We start from the raw sequence: 27189 nt of genomic DNA, 5'->3' as shown, positions 1-27189 counted from the left end.
AGTACAGCCTATCCCTCAAAATACCTGAAAATATATGTTGCTGTTCATAAGGGTTGCTGGGCAAAATGAATAAATAGGCATCAGTAGAAATCTAGAATCTTCTTGGAGTACTTTAGTAATGTCATTTTTACCTCTGCAATATAGAATCAGTTCCTCTGTAAGCCTCTAATATACTGATCCAATAACGTTATATTTGAATATCAGTACTTGCCAGAAAATAGTGTGGCTTGCTACGTATGAAGTTGCTCATGTGACTCTTAAGTATCAGATTATTTTGTGTGTAGCTCCCTCACAGATGTAATGAATTTTCCGTATTTCTGACCTAATCTAAGGCACAGGATTCAAAGAATTGCTTAGCAATATGCTGTGTCTTTTCCCATTAACTCAAGCACTTTACTTAAATACATAGTGTGTGGCAAACATGGTTGTGCTAAAGTAAAAATAATTACATTATGTTTGGAGTTATAAGAGTGTCTTTCTGTATAATCTTTGTTACTAATGTATATCTTGCATCTTAAATTGTTATCATTAAACTAAGAATGATTATATCTGAACTTCATCAAGACATTATTCTTTCTGCAAAATTTATAATCTCAAGAGACAGTATTAAGTGATTTATAAAGAAAGAAGTTTATACACATATAATTTAAATGCTCTCACCTGAGGGCTATTTAATTTATTAATTCATAGAAGAAAGACTTGAGAAAAGATTTTTATAAGTATGGCAAAATTTGTGTCTACACATGAAGATAGAACCAGTCTAAGCAACTATAAACATAAATAGCTTACAATACTGATGTCCTTTCTGACCCTTGACAATTGGATTCTTATATTTTTAATACTTATTCAACTTTGAAATCATCATATGAATAGAGTTCAATGAATAAAATCATTTCATTTTTGTCCTAAGCCATTAAAATATTATGAGATAGAACTTGTCAGCTACAATTGCTGAAAAGCATGTTATTCCTCTTTGATTTTGGACTTTTCACCTGTTGAACACTAATTGTTCTCCAAGAATTATATTCTTAAAATGTACTTGTTTGTGGAATAGGGTTCATTTAGTTAATATAGGTTAGAGTTAATATCCTAGATATAATTAAGGGACAATTTTACATAGTGAGTAAAGTGTACTTGTTATTTAAAGCATAACATTGACTCTACATTTATTTATTTTCAACAACAACAACAAAAAACTCAAACCCACAACAAACTCTGGGTTGCATATTAATTATATGGTACCTGTTTATATCCATTTCAGGGGTATTAGATGCAAGCCTAGTGGCATTATCAAACCAGCCTAGAAAATAACCATTTTATCACTTCTAAGCTAGATAGGTCAAGCCTTCCTTTGATATTGGTTGTCTTGAATAGATACCATCAGTTGCAAAGCATATAAAACATATAATATGTCCTGATTTTGAATGAGCTATGCATTGATCCTAGCCTTAGAACCCACTAATACTTTTTTTCTGTTATGCATAAAGAACAAAGTTAAGGTATTATAGCATAATTAGTGCTGTTTTTCTTTCAGGTTTGAAATCATTTAGCAAATTCTGAAATAATTCTTAGAGGATCCAGAGATAACAGATGATCCTTTTTCAGTTTTATATTGAATAGGTTCTTAGCTAAGTTATTAAAGTTTAATTTGCATCAGAAACAGTGTTATGAATATTAAAACAGTACGCATTTGAATTGCACTCCCTTAGAGTGTATCTGTGAAGTTCAGATGACTTTTATCTGCTAGTTCTGTGATTTAAGGATGCATTGTCACATATTATTCTGACCTTTAATATCCTAATTATTCTCTTGTTTATTACAGCCGTAGTAGAATTACTTGAAAAATTTGTGCTTCATCTCACTGAAAGCCCATCTGAATGTTACTTCCCTTCAGTGGAGTATACAGGTACATTTTAAACATTTTGAAGTTTGAAAAAGACTCATTATGTAACTAGATAATTAATGGAGATGTGTAATGATATTACAGACAGGCAGTTTTCTCATCCTAACAATCTCTTACTTGGTGCCATATACATTCCAGATATCATTAAGCCTCTTTTCTTTGTAAATGTCTAAGTTTCCTTGTAACTCTGTGATTCTTTCTTGAGCTTTCTTTTTCTCTCTCTATTCACTAAAAGTTGTTTTGCCTTAAGCAATGTCTTCTATTCTTCTGATTCTATCCATTATTCCCTAGTGGTCTCCTCTGCTTATACTGTTTTACCTATCTCTCATATATTGATGATTTCAAAATTTACATCATTCACTCAAATATCTACTATAGGCTTTATTCTTATATTTCCAGTGGCCTAGTAAGTAAACATCACCTGGATATGCCACAGAATCCCTCAAACTCAGTGTGTCTCACAAAAGATACATGCATTTGTCTGGGTCGGTGTGATAGGCATGCTAGCCTGTGTCCCACAGCAGATACTGAGAGGACCCAGTCTCAGCCCTGGGGCTTCTTCTGCTGCAGTCTTAACTGTGCAAGGAATTACTGGCTGACATGTACCCCTCTGAGCTGAGACATGTTTCTCCAGCTTCTATCTCATAGCAGATCCCTAGGGTACTAGTATCAGCTCTAGTCTCTTCTACAGCAGTTGGGGAGCTGTCTTTTCAGTGCAGGGACCTGCTAGGAGATGTGTGCACATCTGAGCCAGCATGATAGGCACATGAGGCTCCATCTCACAGCAGATCTTGAGGAGCGTAGTATCAGCTCTGACCCCTCCTGTTGCAACTGAGGAACTACCCCCACTTGTGCAGAGACCTGCTGGATTACACATCCCTGTCTGAGCCAACGAGATGGCCTATCCATCTCCTTCCTATAGGAGATACTGAGGGGCCTAGTCTCAACTCCAGTCTTCCTTATACAGAGACCTGCTGGGAAGCACACCCATCTGGGGTTTACAGTCATCTGGACTCTGATTCCTGGCCAGAGTTCCTGCATAGCTCCAGTGCTCTCTTTGGATCTTCCCCATGTCTTTCTGGGCTGGAAAGCTATGTCAATCTCAGGCCTTGCAAAACATGCAGCAAGCCTGGGCTTAGAGTGTTCTCTAGATGGGTACATAGTCACAGGCTCAGTCTGCTTAGTCTGCTTAGAATCCCTGGAAGGCCCTCTAGAAAGATAGGCAGAAATAAAGCTAGACTGCAAAGAGTAAAATAAATACATAATTCTGCAGCATGTAGATATCATTGTGTGTCCACAAGTATTAAGAACATTCATGGAAATACGACCTCACCAAATGGACAAAATGAGATGCCAAAGAACAACCATAAAATGACAGAGATGTGTGATCTCACAGAGATTTCTAAATTGTTTTAAAGAAGTTCAACATACTTCAAGAAAACACTAAGATCAATTCAGAAACTTATCAGAGAAATTTAATAGAGAGATTGAAATCATTCTTAAAAATTAAGCAGAAATCCTGGAACTGAAAAATAGAATGATTGAAAGGAAAATGAAAAAATGTAATAAAGAGCATCAACAGCAGAACTGATCACACAGAAGAAAAAAAAATCAGTGAGCTTGAAGACAATTTGAAAATACATAGTCTGAGGAGAAAAAAGGATGAAAAGGAATAAAGAAAGCTTATAGGATCTATAACAACATCAAAAGAACAAATATTTGAGTTATTGTAATTAAAGAGAGAACTGAGAAAGACAAGGGCTAGAAAGTTTATTCCAGGAAACAATAGCAGAAATATTTCCAAACCTGGAAAAATGTACAGATGACTAGATACAGGAAGGTCAAAGGTCAACAATTAGATTCCACTCAAATAAGAATACCCCAATACATATTATAATCAAACTCTCAAAAGTCAAAGAGAAGATCCTGAAAACAGTGAGATAAAATAAGCAAATAATATATTAGGGAGCTCCAATATGCCTGACAACAGATACTTTACAGGACAAGAATGAGTAGGACAATATACTCAAAATGTTGGAAAAAAAATAAAAAATAAAAAACATGTAAACCAAGAATACCATATCCAGGAAAGCTATCCTTGAGAAATGAAGGAGAATAAGACTTTCCCAGGCAAACAAATGTTGAGGGAATTTATCACTTTCAGACCTACATACAAGAAGTGCTAAAGGGAGTTTTAAAACGGAAAGAAAAGGATGCTAACATGATTATTGCACTAATATTTAGTCTTGGTGTGTTAACCACTTAATCTTTACTAAGAAGACTAAAAGACAAACCATCAAAAAATGATAACTACAACAATTTTTTAAGGGATAGGCAATATAAGTAATATAAATTGTGAAGTCAAAAATTCAAAATGGTGGTAGAAAGGAATTAATGTGTATAGTTTTTTTTGTTTGTTTTTGCAATCAAGTTATTATATTTTTTAAATAACATCATAATAACTATAGGAAGGCTTTGTAAGCCTCATGGTAAACACACACACACAAAAAACCTATAATAGATACCCCAAAAAAATACTAGCAGAAAAAAATAAATGCAAAAGAAGGTAGTAAGAAAGGATAGAGGAAGAGAGGAGTCACACAATAACTAGTAAACAAGTAATAAAATGGTTATTATTAATAATAACATTGAATGTAAACAGACTGAATTTTTCTATTGAAAGATACAAAATGGCTGAATATTAAAACAGGACCTAACTATATACTTTCTACAAGAAACTCACTCCACTTATCAAGACTTACATAGACTGAAAATGAAATAATGGAAAAAGATATTTTATGCCAATGGCAGCCATAAAAGGATAGGAGTAACTATACTAATATCAGATGAAATAGACTTTAAGGCGAAGACTATAAAAAGAGACCAAAAAGGTCATTATATAATGATAAAGGGATCAATTCAGTGAGAGGATATAACAGTAATAAATATACATGCACCTAACACTGGAGCACCCAGATTCATAAAACAAATATTGCTAGACTTTATGTGAGAGATTAACTGCAATACAGTTGTAGAGGACTTCACTCTACTTTTGGCCAAGGATAGATCATCCAGGAAAAAACTATAGAATCATTTCAATAGATGCTGAAAATGCATTTGATACAATTCAACATCATGTATAATAAAAAACTGTTAACAAATTGGGTATAGAAGGAACATACCTCAACACAGTAAAGCCCATATGTGATAAACTCACAGCTAACATCATACTGAGTGAGGAAAAATAGAAAGCTTTTCCATTAAGATCTGTTACAAGAGAAGTTGTCATAATAACCTTTTTAGCTGATATCTCTACTTGGAGTCTGGTTCTTTTTCAAAGGTGCTCTTTACACTGCTCTCAGAGTGATCTTTGACATGTAAATCTAACCCACTCATTCCTCTGCCATTTCTCACCATTGACCACAGCATAAAGTCTCAGCTTATTATCATGGTACCCATGATCTTACATTATCCTGCACCTTCCTTTTCTCTAGCATCATACTTTCTTTCCACGCAGAACACTAAATTCTTCACATCACTCCCAACTACTCCCTGTCCCAGACACACATGTGTTCATTATGCAACAAATTATCCTGTATTAGGTACTGACACTGTGACAGAAAATGTCTTCCCCTCATGGAGTTTACTTTCTAGTGGGAAGACAGAAAATAAGTAGAATATTCAGTAAGTTAAAAGGTGTAATGATAAATGAGGAAATACACAACAGAAAAAGGATCTGGGAAGGTTTAGTTAGGAGTGAAGATTACAGTATTAAATAGTTTTCATATAAAGTTTTATTGATGATGCATTTTTTCTTTTTACCACAGTTCACCAGGGGAAGTGCAGGCAAGATATATGGTTATTTTCAGGGCAAGAGAGTGCTAACAAATGGCCACAAAGGAGACTAATATGGCTAGAAAGGAGTCAAGGAGAGGAATTGATGGTGTTAAAAGTCAGATACGAGAGCATGATACAGGATCTTGAAAGTCATTGCAGGGTTTTGAACATAGGCATGACATGTTAATTTGCATTTTATAAGAGCATTGTGGCTGTGGTGTTGAGAAACTACTGAAGGAAGAGAAATGACTGAAGCAGGGAAATGAGTTAAGAGGCTATTGAAAAACAGGAATGGCTAAGATGAGGATGTCAGTAATGGAGACAGTGAGAAGTTTTTGGATTCTGGATATATTTTAAAAATAGGGCCAACAGAATTGGGTAACAGATTGAATGTGGGGTATGAGAGAAAGAAAGGAGTCAAGGAGGACAATGAACTATTTTTCTGAGTTACTAGGAGGATGGAATGATTGTACATTGAGATAAAGAAGAATAGGAAAGGAAGGGGAGATTAGGTGCTGGCTTTTTTGTTGTTTTAGATACTTGTTGGACATTCAAGTAAATATGCTTTATACATTCTGGACATGTGAATCGAGTTTAGAGGAAAAGTGTGGGCTACAAATACAAATTACTAAGCCATCAGCTTGGTATATAAAGCCAATACATCTCATTGTAATTTCTTTCTCATATTCTGACTTAGTGTCTAATTCTTCACATTCCTTTACATTTCTTTAGGGTTGTTTTTGTGTTTTACCTATCATTTCATTCTCTGCACCTAGAACAATAATGTCAATAAATGTTTGTCAAATAAAGGAAAGAATGGATAAAAGAATGTTGGAGGAAGGCTTTATAAAGTGTGTCAATTAGTATCTTAATAGGCAATAGAGTAAACTATTTAAGATTTCTGAGCAGAAACTTTACCTGATTCACCTGTACCTTACAAAGATTATTTGGTAATACTAACTGTGTAAAGGAAAAAAATGGAGTACAGAAATGAAGTTTTCCACGGATGAATATCCAATACTTAAGGGGCAGTGAATAAAGAGACAGTGAAGAAAGTAGAGTTAGCATGTACTACTGATATCAGATCATCTTTCCTGTAAGGGTGATATGACTTCTTTTGCTGAAGAAACCATCATTCAAATATGTGTTATTTATTCAAGTTAGACATATCTTTCTAGCCTTATTACCATTAACTGCCCAAACACATTCTGCACATTTGCCTCACTAAATTTTTGCTCCTGTTGTTCCTTCTAGATGGATGCTTCCCTCTCCATGACATCCACATGATAATGCCCGACTCACTTGTAAAGTTTCAGCTAGAATGTAACCTCTCTTATTCCTAAGCAGGATTCTCTCTTCTCTGCTCCTACTGCATTCACTTTAAACTACCATTTTGATAGTTTTATTATATTGTATATGGCTAAATTGTTACATTAAGTGTCAAACTCCTTTGTATCTTCAATATGAGATTTAATTTTATATATATACACACACATACTATATTCACATCTATATTCAAAGAAATGTATTATAGTTCTGTAACAATTCTAAATATCTAACAATTCACATAATTAGATATATGTGAATATACAGATGACCCTCTACTTATTTGCACATAATGATATCTAATGCAAACCTGGGAAAGTGGTAAAAGAGACCTAAGAGAATTAAAACAAAGAAGTGAGAAGAAAATACAAGATACTATTAAACAAAAGTTAAGGTAGGTGAAAGGAATTGATATCTATTGATCACCTCTTTTAAATTACGTATTATGTTAAGGCACTTGATATACCTTGTGTCATTCAACCCTATAACTGTTCTCTGAACTGGACATAATCATCATATTTAAAATGAGGAAATTGAGGCATAGAGGAAAGAAAACATTAATTGGGAAGAGATTTTAAAGGAAAGCATTTGTGAAGAAAATTATAATCTTATGAATGAACATAAAATTTATGTGAAAAACATACAGCTATTAATGGTTAAGTTGGGGAGTAATAGAAAATGAGTAAGAAGTGTGATAGTCATGGAAATTTGCATGACCAAAATGGGCATTTCTTTAGACTTAAGCATAATAATCTCCAATTTGTATAGCTCTCTTTTGCACATTGTTTTATTGGACCATATTTTCTGTAGAAAATCTAAAATTAAAATTATATTGTATATATTATCTAAATATTCAGCAAAACTGATTGCTCAGTGTGCATGCATTACTGCCCTCTGTTATGTTTCTAAATTATGCCGAGTGAGATCTCAGATGTCGGCTTTGTTGAATGTATTAGCTAGGCAGATAAATCCTGAATGCGGATTTAAATTCCTTAAAGGTTCCAGCTGAAGCTATTCACCAGTCTTATAGTAAAGCCAAAAAATGAAGTGACTGTCTGTTGATTGATTGTTTAATATTCATATTGTGATATACTGAGCTTGTTGCTAGTACATTGTTTTCTTCCCAAGGCTTTAGGTATTCTCATCCTTTATCAAGTATTTTTTGGCTGGTGGAACAATGATTTTTTTATTATAAAATTTCACTCTATTTGCTTTAAATTAAAAATTGTTTTGATATAAAATGTTTTAAAACAAATACTGGGTAGATGTATTCAATGTTTTTTTAAGTTTCTGGAAATGATAAATTGATTATCTTTTAAAAAATGACAGCCTTCTAAACCCTAAGGTAGTTGAAATTAGAAGTACACAATCATCCATCTGTTGTTAGCTCCCTCAGGATTTCAATCCATTATAAAATTTGCAAATCTGGAAAAATCAAATTAGTTTGACTGTTTATCCCTTTAAAGGAAGAGGAAAGAACAAGCAGATAAACTTCTGCACATTTGCAGTTTGTAAATTCATATAGGTATCTTTCCATATCTTAACAGACATTTCCTTTTTGTTGGTTCAGTTCCCTGGAACAAGTTGGGAATTTTTTTCTAGTGTAATTGCTTCTTTGAAATGATAAATTAAATGGCCCTTTCAGGGTGATGTGTATTTTTATTTCTTTTCTCTTCATGATGCTAGTTAATCAAAAGATTAGAAAAAAAATCAACATTTTACTTGTTTCACCTTTTGATTATTAAAATATAGTTGTAAATTTAATTAAATACACTTAAACACCTTTTATACTTTCTTTGAAAAGCAAAAATGCTCTCTTCTATCTTACATTTATGAAACGTTTGTAGTAAAGCACAGTGTGTGATAATTTCAAAGAGATATTTAATACGAACCTTTCCTCAGGAAGGAAAAATAGGGCATATACCTAAAATTAGGAATTAAACAAATTGCAGCATATAGTAAGGTAGAAAATAAAACAAACAGTTTTTCAGCTGGCTACTTGGTTTCAGGCAATGTGCTTTTTAATATGCTATTTGAATTTGGTAATTGTCAGTGAGGCGTTTTATTTTAAGGGCCACAGGTGTCCAGTAGAAAATGACATCAGTGTCAAATTGGTGCCATCATGGAAAATAAGAGGAGGAAGCGTTAATAGAGAGCCGGAGTAGTACTTGTGCTGCCTCCTGGGTTATTAGAATGGAAAGAAACAAGAGAAGAGGGGAAAAGTCTTCCAGGCAGGAGCAATTGCATAATCAAGACATGGAAATGCTTTTTTTCCCAAATAACACTGACTATATCAATTAGGAGGCTGAGACATGTACAGTAGACTGGTCACAAGGTACTGAATTCTGTGGTAGTAAGAACTGAATAAAATGCATGGATACAATTACATATTAGAAAAGAAGCAACAGAACTTACAGACTGACTTTGGGAAAGGAAGCAGGGAGGAAGAAATGTAGTCCATTGATTCCTTTGGGTAGTAAGAATTTTCTTAAGTTAGGACAGATAAGGGAGGGCATTAGGAGAGTCAGTAAGCAGCCAACCAGTAGCTGCCTCTCCAACCATGGATTTGTCCTCCAGTGGAGAAATTCTTTACTCTTCTGAAAATTTATTTTTTTCCATACTATTAGGTGCCAGGCAGAATAGATTTAATTTCTTCTACTGCTGCTGTATGTGCTAGCTTTGCAAACCAAAAACAGAACAGAATGCATGACCCACACTGAGTGATATCACTTCATGTGACATAAATTTTGTCAACTCATTTTATTTTGAAACTATTGCATTTATAGTTAAAAGTATTGGTTATTTTGAATAATTTAATGACTAACTCTAGCTTAGATTGAATTAAGCATTGTTAGTAAGTGGGTAAGTATGATGCTATACATGTCATTGGTTGGTTGACTCTTCAACAACTTATTTCATTATTCTTTTCCCAGTGACTTCAGGGAGTGGGAGCTATCTCTTCTATGTGTTACTTGATTTTAATATACAGAACATATTTTTAAGTCTATGTCTGTTTTCTTCTCCATCTTGCTTCTAGTTTTATATTTAAAGTACAATTTCTTTTGTTGCTATTCATTGGATGTTGGTTCATTCATTTACTCATTCATTCATTCATTGTTTATTAAGTGTGTATTATGTATCCTACACACTGTTTTTCCTAGGTCAATTAATTACTCCTTACCAGCCATGCATATGGATCAAAATCCTCTGAAGACGTCCATTTTTAAAATTATTTAATTTTACTTATTCATTTTTCCCCATCGATTTTGTTTTATTTTTGGGATTTCAGTTCCTGCCTTATAAGTTAATGTTGTCCGGAGTTTTATATAATAAAAGTTTCTTCCACCTAACTTTTGTTGTCTGAGATGTATTTGGAATATAAAATTTGCTTTCTAAGTTATCATGTGTATCAATGATATACAGTGATTTATTGTATATTGATATTGTATATCAAATATAATACAAATTTAAAATGGAAACCTCTTTTTTTTGTTTTTGTGTTTTTGAGATGGACTCTCGCTCTGTCACACAGGCTGGAGTTCAGTGGCATGATTTCAGCCCACTCCCACCTCTGTCTCCCAGGTTCAGGCAATTCTTCTGCTTCAGCCTCCCAAGTATCTGGGATTACAGACATGTGCCACCACGCCTGGCTAATTTTTGTATTTTTAGTAGAGACCAGGTTTCACCATGTTGGTGAGGCTGGTCTTGAACTCCTGACCTCAGGTAATCCATCCCTCTCAGCCTCCCAAAGTGCTGGGATTACAGGCTTGTGCCACCATGCCTGACCTGAAGCCCCTTTTTAAATATATGCCCCTAACCCACTTTCTGATGTCTTCATTCCTGCTTTGGCAAAGTTTTTATTCCTTGCATATTTTTATCTGCATAGTTTTGTTCATACCAAAGTTATATACATCTCTTTCACATCAGTGATTTTTTAAAATGGATATTTGATGTTTGTTTTGGTATGCCAACACCTCCATATATTCTCATTTAAAAGCTTTTTTGAGAATTTGCTACACTACATTAAAGTGAAATTTGGATAGTGTTGTATGACTGTCCAATTGTAACTATATCTAAATTTAACTTTTATTCCTTCAAATGTAAATCTCAACTTTATTGTACAAGAAATAAACTGTAGAGGCCTTTAAAAATACAAATGACTGGACATTCCCTCTTGGCAATCTTATTTAGTAGTCTGGAGTCAAGTCTATTTATCTTTAGTTTTAAAAAGTTCCTCAGAAGGTGAACCGCCATAGTTGAGAACCATTATCTGTTGAAATGTTCAGAGTTAATTTTTTACTCTGCAGATACAGTGTCATAAAGTTTTAGAGATGGTCTAGACTTTGGAAATTATTTGTACAACTCTAGGAAGGTGAAAGGACTCATCTCAGGCCTCACAACTAGACCACTATGTAAGAACTCTTTTCTTTCACAGGGAAGAACTATTTAACACATCCAGTTCCTTTGGACAACTCCTCTCACCTTGCTCCATAACTTTATTACATTCTTCAGTGATGTGTTAGGTCAGTGTTTCCTGATAGAATCCACTGTGGTCCGTGGAACACATCATGATGGGAATGCCCATTCTTAACACCTTTCTCCACCCACTGCACACTCATCCTTTACCAGTAAGATAGCTATCTATATCATACTTTCCAGAAGAGAAAAAACATTAGTATTACTATAGGCATGCAGATCTATATATGTTAAGGTTCAACTTAAATGCCACTTCTTCCTAACTAGACATAATCTCTTCATCTTCTGAATTCATGTAACACTTTATCTGTATCATTCCTATTTCATATAGGGCTTTAAAATACCTTTATCAGAGTTATCTATATACACATTTGATCTCTGACACTACTTGGACAGTTTTTTAGGGAATGAGGTATGATTTATCTTTTATCCCTCATAGCTTCTTGTATGGTGTTCCATGCTTTCTATATCAGAGATGATTTACTAAGGGGATGAATGAGCCTGGAAGTGAAATAGATTATATTGATAGTATGAGAAACACCAATGTGTAATGAAGGAAAAAAAAAAAAACTTCATGATATTCTGAAAACCTAGGTTTTGGTCTTCTCTACCACTAGATAACTATGTGATGAGTCTCTTAATTGTGTGTGCATGCATTGTGTGTTCATGTGTTTGTGTGTATGTATGCATGCTACAGTTTTCTCAGCCAGAAATGGAAAGTTTCAGCTAGACCCTGAATGCTATTTAGTTGTGCCTTTGAGGGTTCACTGTTAGTTTGGTCCTCTACTGTTCTCAAGAACTAATCCAGACTTTCAGCCTCACCTGCAGTCCTCTGTACTGTGCTGTTTCTATTCTGAAATGGACTTTGTAGATAATATAAGCAAGCTAATCACTATCTTATTTGTAAGAAATAAATGAAAAGTGATTCATTATGAAATGTTTGGATATATTACAATATAAGATATAACTAACCCCTTCTTCACTTTTGGTTAGATGATTACAACAACTACTTCGCAAAGAAAACTTGGTCCGCAGAAAGAAATTCATTCATTCTACCCTCATACATTACCATGCATTAAAAGTGGGACACTGATTACTTAAAGATTAGTATCAGGAAGGAAATAACCATGCTTGTATATATTTGTAATTCAGAGTTTTATGTATGCATTGCATGATGAAAGTAGTATTTCTAGATCACTTTTTGGGTCAATGGCTCTTTTTGTTCTGAGAGCCAAGTAAAATAGATTGTTTTAAAACTACTATTGTTATGTATTTAATATGTTTTCCAATGCTTTTTATGGGAAAAAGTTATTTGTAAAAAGTTTTCTGTTAATTCCTTTGAAAATATAACTGACAGTTCCTAAAAGAATAAATTCATCAGTGTTTTCAAAATTCACATTAAAATATGTAAAAATATTGCTTTCATCAATTTTCAATTAAAATGTGATTATTATGCAAACTTTTATACACTTTTATAACTCAGTTTTCTATTGTCTTTAGCTACTGATGCAAATGTGAAGAATGAAAGTCTTTCATCTGTGCAGCAGCTTGGCATTAAAATGACTGTCAGGTATATTATAGGGAAATATCTCCCTTGTGCATTTCTAGAATTTGTTTTATCTTCCTCATATGTGCTCAGTAGTATTTAATTTAACAACCAACTATTTTGTATACTTTAAATGCAGAGTTTGTCATTCGGAAAATGACTTTGTTTTTGAGGATATTGGCACGTGATTAAATTACCTCTCCAGGTAAATCAGTTACAGTTCATTGTTATTCCAGAGGCCAATTACAGTGTGTTTAAGCCCTCATGACTATCAGGTTTTTTACAAAAATAACATTGTAAAAGTCAGCACGTTGGTAGCACAGTTGTACTATTTTCTAGAATATGATTAATTCCATGGTGATGAGTACAAAAGTACCTGAAGGACAGATGCAGAAGTTAAAATTAAAAAATTTATTGCAGTTTCAGTTTTTAATACTCAACTTGTAATTTTGAAAAGAAACAGGTAAGCTAAACAGTGAACAGAGAGTTAAGGACTGAAACCTTGAAACTTCCCTTTCTTGCTTATTAAATGGGGATTTTAACATTCCCATTTTACTTATAGGGTCATCTTCAGAATCAAATTTTAAAAAGATACATGTAAGACTTGTTTAAAAAGCTGAGTATTTTTATAAATTCACAGCATGATGAAAGTGATACTTTTTAATAATTTGAACTTACATGCCTGTATCACATAGGGCATATGATTCTCTTAATTGTGTTTTGTGATGCTGTGCCTGCTTTTTATACAAATATTTTATAATGCCCTATTGCTATTCTGAAATAGACTTCGTAGATAATATAAGCAGGCTAGTCACCTATTTTTTAACTCAATATAATATCTTATTTGTAAGAAATAAGCAAAGTTATTATGAAATGTTTCAATATATTACAGTATAAGATATAGCTGGCATCCAAATGTAAAATCATTGTGACTCCAGCAACTACAAATACAGATGGATTTTTCTTTTCATGCCTCAGATGCTACAGTGTGGCCATGAGCAAAGAGACTTTGTGTGTGTGTGTGTGTGATGGAATCTCGCTCTGTCACCCAGGCTGGAGTGCAGTGGCACGATCTCGGCTCACTGCAGCCTCTGCCTCCCAGGTTCAGGCAATTCTCCTGCCTCAGGCTGCTGAGTAGCTGGGATTATAGGTGCATGCCACCATGCCCAGCTAATTTTTGTATTTTTAGCAGAGACGGGTTTTCACCATGTTGGTCAGGCTGGTCTCAAACTCCTGACCTCATGATCTACCCACCTCGGCCTCCCAAAGTGCTGGGATTACGGTCGTGAGCCACCATGCCTGGCCCAAAGAGACTTTTTAAAAAATGGTGAACAATTATTAGTAAGGTTTCAAAAGTACAGAAGTACAAAAGAAAAATTACAAAAGCACTACCTTTGCTTGATTTATACATAGTTGCATTGTACGTATACTAAAAAATACAGAAGTTTTTGTAAGACAGAATTAGTTTCAGATAATTACAAACAACTTTTGCATCCATACCAGTAACAAATAGGACATTTGCAAGTTACTCTTCAGGACTGTCCCATGTCTAATCACCTGGCCCTTGCTCATAAAGTACCAGTAGTGCCCTCTAGTCACTATGACAATCAAAAATAGTCCTACAAATTTCCAGAGTGGCCCCTGAGGGAAGTACCACCTCCATTTAGGACCATTAGACTGTTTGAACTTTAAAGGTACTCCTAGACTCAACATTTTGTAAAACTAGTCTGTCAACATTCCATGTTTTAGATTAAGTTCAGGAAAAAATGCTTATATTATACGTTTCATCTACAGGATATCATCATGTTGTTCTCTCATTACTTTTCATCTTCCTTTAAAGTTATCAGTATTTGCCAGATGAATACTGTTAATCCAAATATATCATAATCATCAGAAACATATATTGAGAGCTAATCTTTCATAAGTGCTCTGTATAACATAGTTATGCTAAAAGAAGTAATTTTAAAACATTCAATGCAAGATCTGATATGTTTTATGTTTTGTGGGCTTTTAACTTAGGTATGGCAAATTCCTCAATCTCTTAAAAGATGGTGCAGAAAATGATCTTACCTTGGTTTTAAAGCATTGTGAGAGGTTCCTGAAACAGCAGCAAACTTCCATAAAATCTTCTCTTCATATCCTTTTTGAGTATATTCACAATAGCTTAATTTTTTTCACATATTTTTCATGATTCTTTGATGGTATACCTTGACACATTTATAGTAAGATAGTACTTTAAGCTATATTAGTGATTTGTTATGATATGTTCTTACAGTATTTTATTCTGTATTTTAAATATGAATTTTGTTAAATTGAGTTGTAATCATTATATTTAGTCTCATTCATTGAATCTTAAACTGAATAAAGACATTAGAATGTATTTTCAGACCTGTCTAAGAATATTTAAAAACTAGGTTTCATAAATTCAGAATAAGAATGTCTGCTTTTTTATTTAATATATCCATTTTATTTTATTTACAGAATTTTAATATTTTATCTTACGAAATATTGTAAAGTTTTCTTAACTGTGTTTTTCAGTCTGCCTGCAAGGGAATTATGCTGGCCATGACTGGTTTGTATCTTCTCTGTTCATGATAATGTTGGGAGACAAAGAAAAAACATTCCAATTTCTTCGTCAATTCTCCAGGCTTCTGACTTCTGCTTTTCTTTGGTTGCCAAGGCTACATATTTCTGTAAGACTTCAATCTGTTTTTAAGGGAGGGTTTGAAATTTTAAGGAACATTATACTTACATTCACTGGGGCATAATTTTATTTGTGAAGGACTTTGTAATAAATTATACTCATTTTTCTACTTGAATATTTTTTGACTAATTCTCTTTGATTGTATAGATTTGACATTTTCTCAAATACTTCGTGTCTTACCTAACAGTAACTGAATGATTTATATTAGAAGCATTTTCATGAAGTAGAAACATGATAATGAAATAAAAATGATAGTTATATTAGTTAAATTCTGCACCTAAAAAGAGAACTATTGACTTGTGTTTTGTATTGTTGCTTGGTTTAAAAGAATCTCTGGCTGATTACAGTATAAGAAAATCATTTATTAGGAAGATATTGTAACTATTTTCTATAGAAGAAGAGAACCACTCATATTATATACATTTTGGAAATCTATACTGAGTGTTTATTAAAGGATTGTAATGTATTTTAAAATATTTTACTAGTCTTATGCAATCTCAGAGATTACTTTAGAGTTAAGTATATCCCTCAATCAATTTATAATGTTTATGTTTATTTTATTTATTTGTTTATTGCCTGTTGTTAAGATTTCCAACTAGGGGAAACTGCCAAAAATATCAGCTATGCTAATGTTTCTCAAACCTTTTCCATGACATGTTGCATTTGGACAGTGAAATCACATGACAGTCAAGGATAAACTAAGAAGATTGGCAAGTATCTATGTGGAGATGAAAATATTCATTAGGTGTTTTTCACAATATATATTTGTGATAAGGAAAATAAAATCAATTCATCATGGAATACAATAAATATTAAAATTTTATAATGTTATGCTTCAAGTAGCTATATACAGTTACTTAAAAAGATCATCCAATTCTTTTTCTTCACCATAATGAACAGAGGGAATGAACAGAGGGAATGAACAGAGTCCTCCCATGGACAGAGGGAAACTAATGGCAAAAAAAGTATGCGCTAGTTTTTCTCCAATCAATGGAACTATTTTCCTGCTGTTAACCAGAATTTGAGTAATTCTATTCCTTTAAACTGTACTTGAAGATTTAAAAAAAATCTAACAGCCTTTTCACTTTTTCATTTTCAAATGTAATGTTGAAAATCTTTTGATAATGGGTATGGATTTTGTGTCCAATCATTCATTCTTCTGTCAAATATTTTAAAGTAATGTCTACATTCCACTAGTCTTAACAGTTCTGCCTTTAGTGTTCAGATTATGACACCATCTAAACATCACCAGTGAATCATATTGAACCATGATTTTGTAAAGTTGCATTTATACTTTGAGCCTATAAAATAGTACATTTTTTTCATAACATCAACAATCTTATGTTCTGATAGCATTTCTTTCTATAAAACTGAAAACAAGCAGGACTCTAGCAGCTTGAATTTTATTTTACTTACCATTTTGATAGCATCATTGAATATGGAATATATGAATGGAAGAGAGTGACACATTACTGGCTCGGGGTTTTCGGAATGATCTCTTGATGTAAAGCCTTGACACCTTTCTACTGAAGCAGCTACACTGTCAGTGAAGACTTAATGCAGAGCCTTCCATAGCATCATTTTTTCTTTTCAATTACAAATAATCGAGTTGAATGTTTTATTACCAGTAGTTGGTTTTGATGCTTCTTTGTAAAACAGATGGCATGCTGTTAAGATTCCTCTACAGGAATTCTATCTAGAACTGTTAGCTAAGTGCTGCTACTAATATCTTACATTTATACGACAGTGTAAATGTTTTTGACTAACAGTCTTTTGAATTGCTATTTCCCCTATGTCACTTGACTTGATAGTACATTCAGTAAGTCTTAATATATTATTTAAAAGTGATACCTTTTCTATTTCATTTGTTCCGTTGTCTCAAACATTGTGGTGATGGTTTCTATGCAATTTGATAATATGAACAAACCTGCAGCATGGTGACAGACACTTTGGCTATAGCTGTTGATAGTACAAACTTGTCTACCTTCTTTAGCTCAGCCTCACATTATTGTAATCAGCCTCAAAAGAAATCAGCCTATTTCCTCAATTCTACTTACCCCAACCTCATTACCCTGTCCTATTTTTTTTTACCTTTTTTATAGCCTATATCAAGTCCTAATATTTGTTTATTTATCTATCTATACACTTAATGTAAGTTCTTTGAAAACAGTTTTCTGTTTTGTTCATAGATGTGTCCCAAACTATAGGCCCATAGTAATCACTCAATAAATGTATGTTGAGTGTGTAAATTTATATATATATAATTTTTTTTTTTTTTGAGGCAGAGTCTCACTCTGTCACCCAGCCTGGACTGCAGTGGCATGATCTCGGCACACTGCAAGCTCCGCCTCCCGTGTTCACGCCATTCTCCTGCCTCAGCCTCCCAAGTAGCTGGGGCTACAGGTGCCTGCCACCATGCCGGGCTAATTTTTTGTATTTTTAGTAGAGACCAGGTTTCACCGTGTTAGCCAGGATGGTCTCGATCTCCTGACTTCGTGATCTGCCTGCCTCGGCCTCCCAAAGTGCTGGGATTACAGGCGTGAGCCACGTAAATTAATATTTTAATAGAAATATGTAAGGATCTGTAAGCTTCTATTACTCTAGAAAATGTATTTGAAAGATATTAGATCCCCTGCATTCATAAGAATGTTGTAAACAAATGACCTTAAAAAGGTTTAAAAAAAATAAGGTGCTAAGGATAAGCAAAATAGAAAGTAATGAAACATTAATTTGAAGTTCTTAAAATTTTATAAACTATGACTATATTACTCATATGAGATAAAAATAGTTTGAAAAATTATCCTTGAAATCATTTACACCGGAAGAACCCTTTAATGTATTGATTTAATTAAATTATCTTCAATTATTCTTTGCTACTTAGAAAAAAACTTTGTAAATGATGAAATAGTTATTCTTTATGGAGTTTTATCAAGAATCAGAGTTTGGCCAGTTGTTAACATTGAAGCCATTAAGAAAATGATATATTTTAAAAAATCAGGAAATTATTTTCATAGTAGAAATATCTAATTTCAAAGAATAAATTAAACTAATGAACATAAATTTCCTCTCTCTGTAAAAGCATATGAAAAAGGAAATCTAATTAAACTGAAATAAAAACCAGAGTATTTTGCATGCATGTACAAACAAAACTCCACTGATGATAAATCAGGCTAAAGTAATACTCAAATGAAGTAATATAGTTCAACAGGAAATTCATGGAATAGTTATAATATAGGGTAATCACTACAGAAGCCTTCCCTTACTCTTCTTAAAATAACAATTGCCTAGTTCAGGAAGTTCATGGATTTAAAAATTCTAATTGTATTCAAGTATAAATTTACATTTAAATTTTACAGTTATTAGAATGGCATGACATACTTGTTACCCCTTTGTAGAACATCAGCAAATGTAAGCCATGTGACCAATCACTTGTAGGAAAGATGTCTAGTGTAAAACCCCTTCTCTTTCTTATATGTGACTATAAGTCTTAATTATATTTGCAGATTCAGTTTTCCCATTTTTTTTTTCTGAGAGAAGAAAGATCGATGTTTTCTAGAATTAGAGAATCAAAGTTTTAAAAAATCTGCAAAATTTTTTGTTTACCTCCATGCATGATGCACAAGTTAACTACAACACTGCTGTAAAGCATGGTGCGTCCTTTGCCCACAGTGTCTGAAAGATGGAGGACTAGACTGGACCAGACTAGACTGAATCCGTTTGAATTGGAGAGTTTCAAATCTTTCTAATGGGGTCTTTCTTTTTAATTTTCATAGCAAAGTAGAACTAGTTTTTTTTCTTAATATCAGGAATAAAATGACTCATCAAAAGATCTATTATGGAAGAAAAAAACTAAGACTGTTATGTTTTTAAGCATAAATCTTTTATTATTAATCACTAAAGCAATATACAGTATTCTGAAGAGTGTTATGTTGTAAAGTGCTTCATGTTATGTCACTTTCTAGGATCTCAAAGCCAATGTCTTTACTGACATTTTTTTTTGCACTTTGTCTTAGCATAGTTTATATATTAGACTATTAATTAGATGATGCTAAATGCTGTTGTCCTGCATCTGTTCCATTAATCCGATATTCTGAATGATAAAGAGTTACTGTCCTTTCAGAGAGTGGTGACTGTCTTTTTGGAGAGTGGCAAACAGGACAGAGAGTTACTGTCCTTTCAGAGAGAGGTAAACAAATTACATCAAAACTCTATGAGTATAATAAACAATTTATCATTTGATGATTCAGAAGACCTCGTATTATATTCATGTGACTTAGAGCTCTCACTATTGATCTAGTTTTATGAACAATGTTTACTGTAAAATAGAGGCATGAAATGGTAATTAATAGACCAACTAATAAGAAAAGACACTAATGATTGCATACTGTGCAGTCTGTGCAATCATTAGTGTATTTTCTTTTTGGCATTCAGTCAATAGTATGTTGAGCATCTATTCTATGCAAGGCTTGGTATCAGGAGCTGTGTTACCACAAACTATGGCAAACTTTCTTCCAACAGAGTCTAATTTAAAAGAGTAGAAGAACTCTTACCTCAATTCAGGGAGTCCATTACATAACAATAACTTATTTTCCTTGAAAATATAATTAATAAATCTATTGTCTTTATCTCTTAATGGACCTACTCTAAAGGTATTTCTAACATAGCCTAGAAAAGGCACTGTATATGAATCATTTCCTATACATAGAACTCTTATGCTACTATTAGACATGTATCCAGAAAATTATTACCTAAGTTTGCATGGAAAAACTAAAATACACTTATGAGTTGATTTTTGTTTTCATATATGCTTATTAGATTTACTCATCCTACAAATAGTCATTAGTGAAACACATTGCAATATTTCACGAAAGAAGATAAATCAATGGATACTGTTTCTCATTCAGTCCATATTTTAACAACTCAGTAAAAAGTTTTCTTTTTATCCTACATATCGATATAAAGTTGGCTACAAGATGTCCATTTACTGTGCTATGCTTCATTCATTAATGCACAAAAACAATGTTTTTTTCAAGTACTGTGAGGTGTCTCCTGGAGAAACCTTCATAAATATACATTTACATAAATATTTATGTTTCTACAAATATATATTTCTGCAATGTGAAATAAATCATTTATGACGAATGATAAAACAGAAAAACCACTGTAAATCAACTTGCTGATTTCAGAAACTTTAGTGTATAACTCAAACCTAAATTCTTAAAAGCATCCTAGCATTAGCAATAAGGCTTTACATAAATATTCTGTATTTCAACTCATATAATTGCTATGAGTTTAATTTGTTTTAATTTAAAAGTATTAACTTTATTTTATTTAAAAAGTTTGAAAATAAGATTTGTCCAGTAAAAGCAAGAAGATAAGATGCCTTTTTGGCAGTCTTTTAATTATGTAAAGTCTTCAGATCTAATTTGATTAACTTTTTTTATTGATATAATTGCTAGTTAAACAGTTTTTCTTTACATAAAATTATATCTTCAGGTTTATTACTCTTTGTTAAAAAACAATTATTGTGGGTATATGTTGGATTTATAGTAATACACAGTACATTATTGATCATTTGCAATGATAAACTGTACCTAAGAACTAAATTGAAAAAATAAACAATATGTTTGTAAATATAGATGTGTGTATATATTCACATATATATAACTATCAATATAAAATTATATAAAAATAAACATAAATTTTATACAAAATAGTTGGCCTGAGAACCTTGATGGGAATGCCTTGTGCACTTCTTTCCCAGTTTTAGAGATGAGTTTCTCAAATCATTCCCAATTTGAATTATTAATTCAGGGTCAGATTTAGGCTAGTATCAACATAGTAAAGGGTACAATGCAAATATCTTCAAGAGCTGACAAAGCTAAAATCCTTTGACATTATAGAATCATTGGCCAAAGCCAAGAATATTAAGCATATTTCAATACACTTAGTATTAAAATGTAAAGTATTACTTGTGTACTCACTTATATGTGTATTTATTCTTTCATGTAACAGCCCTCCTCATCTTTCCACAAGGATTTAAGTTGCCAAGATTATAAATTATTAACTTTATTCCTGAGTCTTGGAAGGTATATAACACTGCCTTTATCAAAATTTCTTCTTTCAACACTGTTTAACATTCTGACTTTTTACTTTACATAATTATATTTACAGTGATTTGTTATGCCACCATATTAATTTTGAAGCAGCAATTTACAGCAAAAGGAGAATAGGTATGTTGGATTATTTTAAATGATGTGTATTTATTAAATAATAAAATTAATAAAATTTTTAATTTTTCTCTTTTATGCAGAGTTACTTACCTAATGACACTGTAGAATCTGGCATCCATCCAGTATATTTTTGCAGCACCCATTATATTGAAATGCTACTGAAGGCTGAGTTGCCTCTTGTGTTTTCAGCTTTTCACATGTCTGGTTTTGCACCATCACAGGTAATCCATAAGGGAGTAGCATTTCTCCAACTCCTTTATCTCAGTGTCTTCAAATAAAACTGTGTTCTCATCGAATAAGGAAATACCTTTAAATTAATAAAAGTGTATTTAAAATCCTCAAGCTAGCTTTTCTCCCCATGCCTGTTATGATGTAAGTTTGCTTTATAATGCTTTCTACCATTCACAGAATTTCAGCTATTCAGGGTGTAGACCTTCTGAAAGTCTGTATGACACGTAGGCTTTTTAATGGAGATGGTAATACTTGCTTCGTAATGCCAGTGATTAACTGAAGTAACAGAGGGCAAGAATTCTTACCAACATTGTTTCATATATGATATACTGTGTCTTATCTAACAAAAAATCCCTGCTGATTAACCTGTGTGCCTCAGCTTGGTTTCTACTGTCGGGATCTAAGAAGGCTTAATGTTTTTTTCTAGGGCCTCAAGTTATACAGTGCACAACCTTGGTGGTCATATACAGCTACAGATCCTTCTTTCTGTGTATAGCCAGTCCTTCGTTGGTGGAGGTGTGCATTGTTGCTTCACTATGTTATAATTAGGCTAAAATTAATATTGTAGGGTTTAAACCTTCATCTGTCTTTAGAATTAAATCTTTAGGTCAGGGTCTGAGAGAGCAGAAATACTTAATCTAAAGTTGTAACTATTAATAGTTTTAAGGCTTGTGATTCATATTATCAAATGAATTTGATTTTATTCTCCTAACAGAAATGAAGACTGTCCCTATTCTTCATGTTTGGGTATTTGGTTTTTTCAAAACTAATCACTAATTTAATAGGTGAAAATTGTTACCCTTTTAAAAATTTTGTGTTTCTTTGAACATTAGTAAGTTTAATGATATGTCCATAATTTTGTTAACTAATTGAATCTCATTAATTGCCCACCTATCTTAGAGTGTTTCTTATTGATTTGTAGATATTTTAAAGTAGCAACAACTGTCCAAATTGCTTCAATTCCTAAATTATATATTACTTATTGTAACTTTGTATTATGTCTTAATGTTGAGTAAGAATAATCCTATCATTTACTTTCTACTTTCCTCTAAAATTTAATTAACTATTTCTGTGTATACTACATATACTTTGAGATGAGTTTGCTCAATTTAAACTGGCCATTTAAATTTGGATCAGACTTAGATTGCTATTATGTTAAATTATAAATTACTTTGAGAAAAATTATGTTATTATACTCTGTCTAGGAAGATAGTAAGCTTTTCCATTTGTTTGCTCTGTATTATATCTAGTAAAACCATTTTTTTTCCACATGGATATGGTACATTTCTCATTACAGATATTGCCAGTGAGTGTAGTTTGAGATCTGTTTCAATTTTATTTTCTCTTCGGTTATGGTTAATAATTACTAAATATATATCTTTTTATATTCATTGTTATATTTTTTCTAGACTTGTGTCGATTTACTTATTCTCCATCTTTGTAATGTTAATGTACTTTGTTTCATTTTATTTTTATTAAATTATCTAGGTCTTCCAAAATAATTCTACATAATTGCTTATATGTTTTAGACTTGAATTACTGAGAAATTATCCAGCATGTTACCATTAAGTAGCATCTATTAGAGAGAATTATTCTACATCAGTGCTATAGAAGAATCCTTCCAGTCTTGGATTCTAAAGTATTTTATCTCATTTCTTTTAATTAAATTATAGTGTTGAATTTCACTAATCATATTCTATGATTAAGGTTAAGTTGATCTTGGGACTTCTTTGATATTTTTATGTGATACAGTAATAGATTTCTCAATAGTAAACTATCCATGCATTCCTTAGATTTATCCTATAGGGAATCTTTTCCACTTAATTAGACAGTAGTTTTTCTTGATACTGTGATATGAGCTTTCATATTTATTTTGAAGAAACTTTATGTCATTTATTAAATTTATTTGTATGAGGTTATTCTTCCTATTTTAAACTTTCTGAAGTCAATAAGAAATTTATAGCAATGAATTGCATGTAGTGTAAAGGAATAATCTTCCTTGGCCTTGGCCAATTTTTGCTCTTGCTATATATACCTAAAATGCTTTTTAGAACTTTAAACCACAAAATTTTTTAAGTCTGGTCAGAGGCAGTTGTTTAAACATTTACCATAAGCTCAATAATCAATTCTTTCTATTCTTCTAAAAAGCTCAACTGGGAACAGTATGTTCCTGAGAGTTCCTTTTTGCTTTTCTAATCTACGTTAGTGTAATGTGTATTGTCTAAAGCATCCAATAATTTATGAATCTCTACCATATACTCTTTTTTTATATATTCTTTAAGTTCTAGGGTACATGTGCACAACGTGCAGGTTTGTTACATATGTATACATGAGCCATGTTGGTGTGCTGCACCCATTAACTGCTCATTTACATTAGGTATATCTCCTAAAGCTACCCCTCCCCCCTACCCCCACCCTACAACAGGCCCCAGTGTGTAATGTTCCCCTTCCTGTGTCCAAGTGTTCTCATTGTTCAATTCCCACCTATGAGTGAGAACATGCAGTGTTTGGTTTTTTGTCCTTGCGATAGTTTGCAGAGAATTATGGTTTCCAGCTTCATCCATGTCCCTACAAAGGGCATGAACTCATCCTTTTTATGGCTGCATAGTATTCCGTGGTGTATATGTGCCACATTTTCCTAATCCAGTCTATCATTGATGGATATTTGGGTTGGTTCCAAGTCTTTCCTATTGTGAATAGTGCTGCAATAAACATACATGTCCATGTGTCTTTATAGCAGCATGATTTATAATCCTTTCAGTATATACCCAGTAATGGGATGGCTGGGTCAAATGGTATTTCTAGTTCTAGATCCCTGAGGAATCGCCACAAGGGTTGAACTAGTTTACAGTCCCACCAACAGTGTAAAAGTGTTCCTATTTCTCCACATCCTCTCCAGCACCTGTTGTTTCCTGACTTCTTAATGATCTTCATTCTAACTCGCATGAGATGGTATCTCATTGTGGTTTTGATTTGCATTTCTCTGATGGCCAGTGATGATGAGCATTTTTTCATGTGTCTGTTGGCTGCATAAATGTCTTATTTTGAGAAGTGTCTGTTCATATCTTTCTTTTTGATGGGGTTGTTTGTTTTCATTTCTTGTAAGTTTGTTGGAGTTCTTTGTAGATTCTGGATATTACCCTTTGTCAGATGGGTAGATTGCAAAAATTTTCTCTCATTCTGTAGGTTGCCTCTTCACTCTGATGGTAGTTTCTTTTGCTGTGCAGAAGCTCTTTAGTTTAATTAGATCCCATTTGTCAATTTTGGCTTTTGTTGCCATTGCTTTTGGTGTCTTAGTCATGAAGTCCTTCCCCATGCCTGTGTCCTGAATGGTATTGCCTAGGTTTTCTTCCAGGGTTTTTATGGTTTTAGGTCTAACATGTAAGTCTTTAATGCATCTTGAATTAATTTTTGTATAAGGTGTAAGGAAGGGATCCAGTTTCAGCTTTCTACATATGGCTAGCCAGTTTTCCCAGCACCATTTATTAAATAGGGAATCCTTTCCCCATTTCATGTTTTTGTCAGGTTTGTCAAAGATCAGATGGTTGTAGATGTGTGGTATTATTTCTGAGGCCTCTGTTCTGTTCCATTGGGCTATATCTCTGTTTTGTTACCAGTACCCTGCTGTTTTGGTTACTGTAGCCTTGTAGTATAGTTTGAAGTCAGGTAGCATGATGCCTCCAGCTTTGTTCTTTTGTCTTAGGATTGTCTTGGCAATGTGGGATCTTTTCTGGTTCCATATGAACTTTAAAGTAGTTTTATTCAATTCTGTGAAGAAAGTCATTGGTAGCTAGATGGGGATGACATTGAATCTATAAATTGCCTTGGGCAGTATGGCCATTTTCATGATATTGATTCTTCCTATCCATGAGCATGGAATGTTCTTCCATTTGTTTGTGTCCTCTTTTATTTCATTGTTGTGTCCTCTTTTATTTCATTGGTTTGTAGTTCTCGTTGAAGAGGTCCTTCACATCCCTTGTAAGTTGGATTCCTAGGTATTTTATTCTCTTTGAAGCAATTGTGAATGGGAGTTCACTCATGATTTGGCTCTCTGTCTGTTATTGGTGTATAGGAATGCTTGTGATTTTTGCACATTGATTTTGTATCCCGAGACTTTGCTAAAGTTGCTTATCAGCTTAAGGAGATTTTGGGCTGAGACGATAGGGTTTTCTAAATATACAATTCATGTCATCTGCAAACAGGGACAATTTGACTTCCTCTTTTCCTAATTGAATACCCTTTATTTCTTTCTCCTTCCTGATTGCCCTGGGCAGAACTTCCAACACTATGTTGAATAGGAGTGGTGAGAGAGGGCATCCCTTTCTTGTGCCAGTTTTCAAAGGGAATGCTTCCAGTTTTTGCCCATTCAGTGTGATATTGGCTGTGGGTTTGTCATAAATAGCTCTTATTATTTTGAGATGCGTCCCATCAATACCTAATTTATTGAGAGTTTTTAGCATGAAGGGTTGTTGAATTTTGTCAAAGGCCTTTTCTGCATCTATTGAGATAATCATGTGGGTTTTGTCTTTGGTTCTGTTTATGTGATGGATTACATTTATTGATTTGCATATGTTGAACCAGCCTTGCCTCCCATGGATGAAGCCCACTTGATCATGGTAGATAAGCTTTTTGATGTGCTGCTGGATTCGGTTTGCTAGTATTTTATTGAGGATTTTTGCATCGATGTTCATCAGGGATATTGGTCTAAAATTCTCTTTTTTTGTCGTGTCTCTGCCCGGCTTTGATATCAGGATGATGCTGGCCTCATAAAATGAGTTGGGGAGGATTCCCTCTTTTTGTATTGATTGGAATAGTTTCAGAAGGAATGATACCAGCTCCTCCTTGTACCTCTGGCAGAATTCGGCTGTGAATCTATCTGGTCCTGGACTTTTTTTGGTTGGTAGGGTATTAATTATTGCCTCAATTTCAGAGC

The 27189-nt window shown here is 33.2% G+C and overlaps 1 protein-coding gene across 7 annotated transcripts in view; it reads left to right on the top strand.

Annotated features, from left to right (window-relative positions):
- Positions 1 to 27189, top strand: part of TBC1D32 (TBC1 domain family member 32) — a 261800-nt gene that overhangs the window by 213239 nt on the left and 21372 nt on the right. For 5 of the 7 annotated variants that reach the window (XM_054558089.2, XM_024248559.3, XM_054558087.2 and 2 more), the window contains 5 exons: positions 1823 to 1906; positions 13043 to 13112; positions 15108 to 15223; positions 15627 to 15781; positions 22106 to 22246. In XM_054558089.2, coding sequence (XP_054414064.2) covers positions 1823 to 1906; positions 13043 to 13112; positions 15108 to 15223; positions 15627 to 15781; positions 22106 to 22246 — 566 coding nt within the window. Of the gene's footprint in view, positions 1 to 1822; positions 1907 to 13042; positions 13113 to 13227; positions 13294 to 15107; positions 15224 to 15626; positions 15908 to 22105; positions 22247 to 27189 lie in introns of those variants that run through there. The other 2 variants (XM_063724970.1, XM_054558091.2) reach the window with 2 other exon arrangements.

The sequence above is a fragment of the Pongo abelii genome, chromosome 5 (genome assembly GCF_028885655.2).
Source record: "Pongo abelii isolate AG06213 chromosome 5, NHGRI_mPonAbe1-v2.0_pri, whole genome shotgun sequence".
NCBI lineage: Eukaryota > Metazoa > Chordata > Mammalia > Primates > Hominidae > Pongo > Pongo abelii.
Note: the sequence above shows the minus strand (reverse complement) of the source record. Positions and strands in the feature narration are given on the sequence as shown.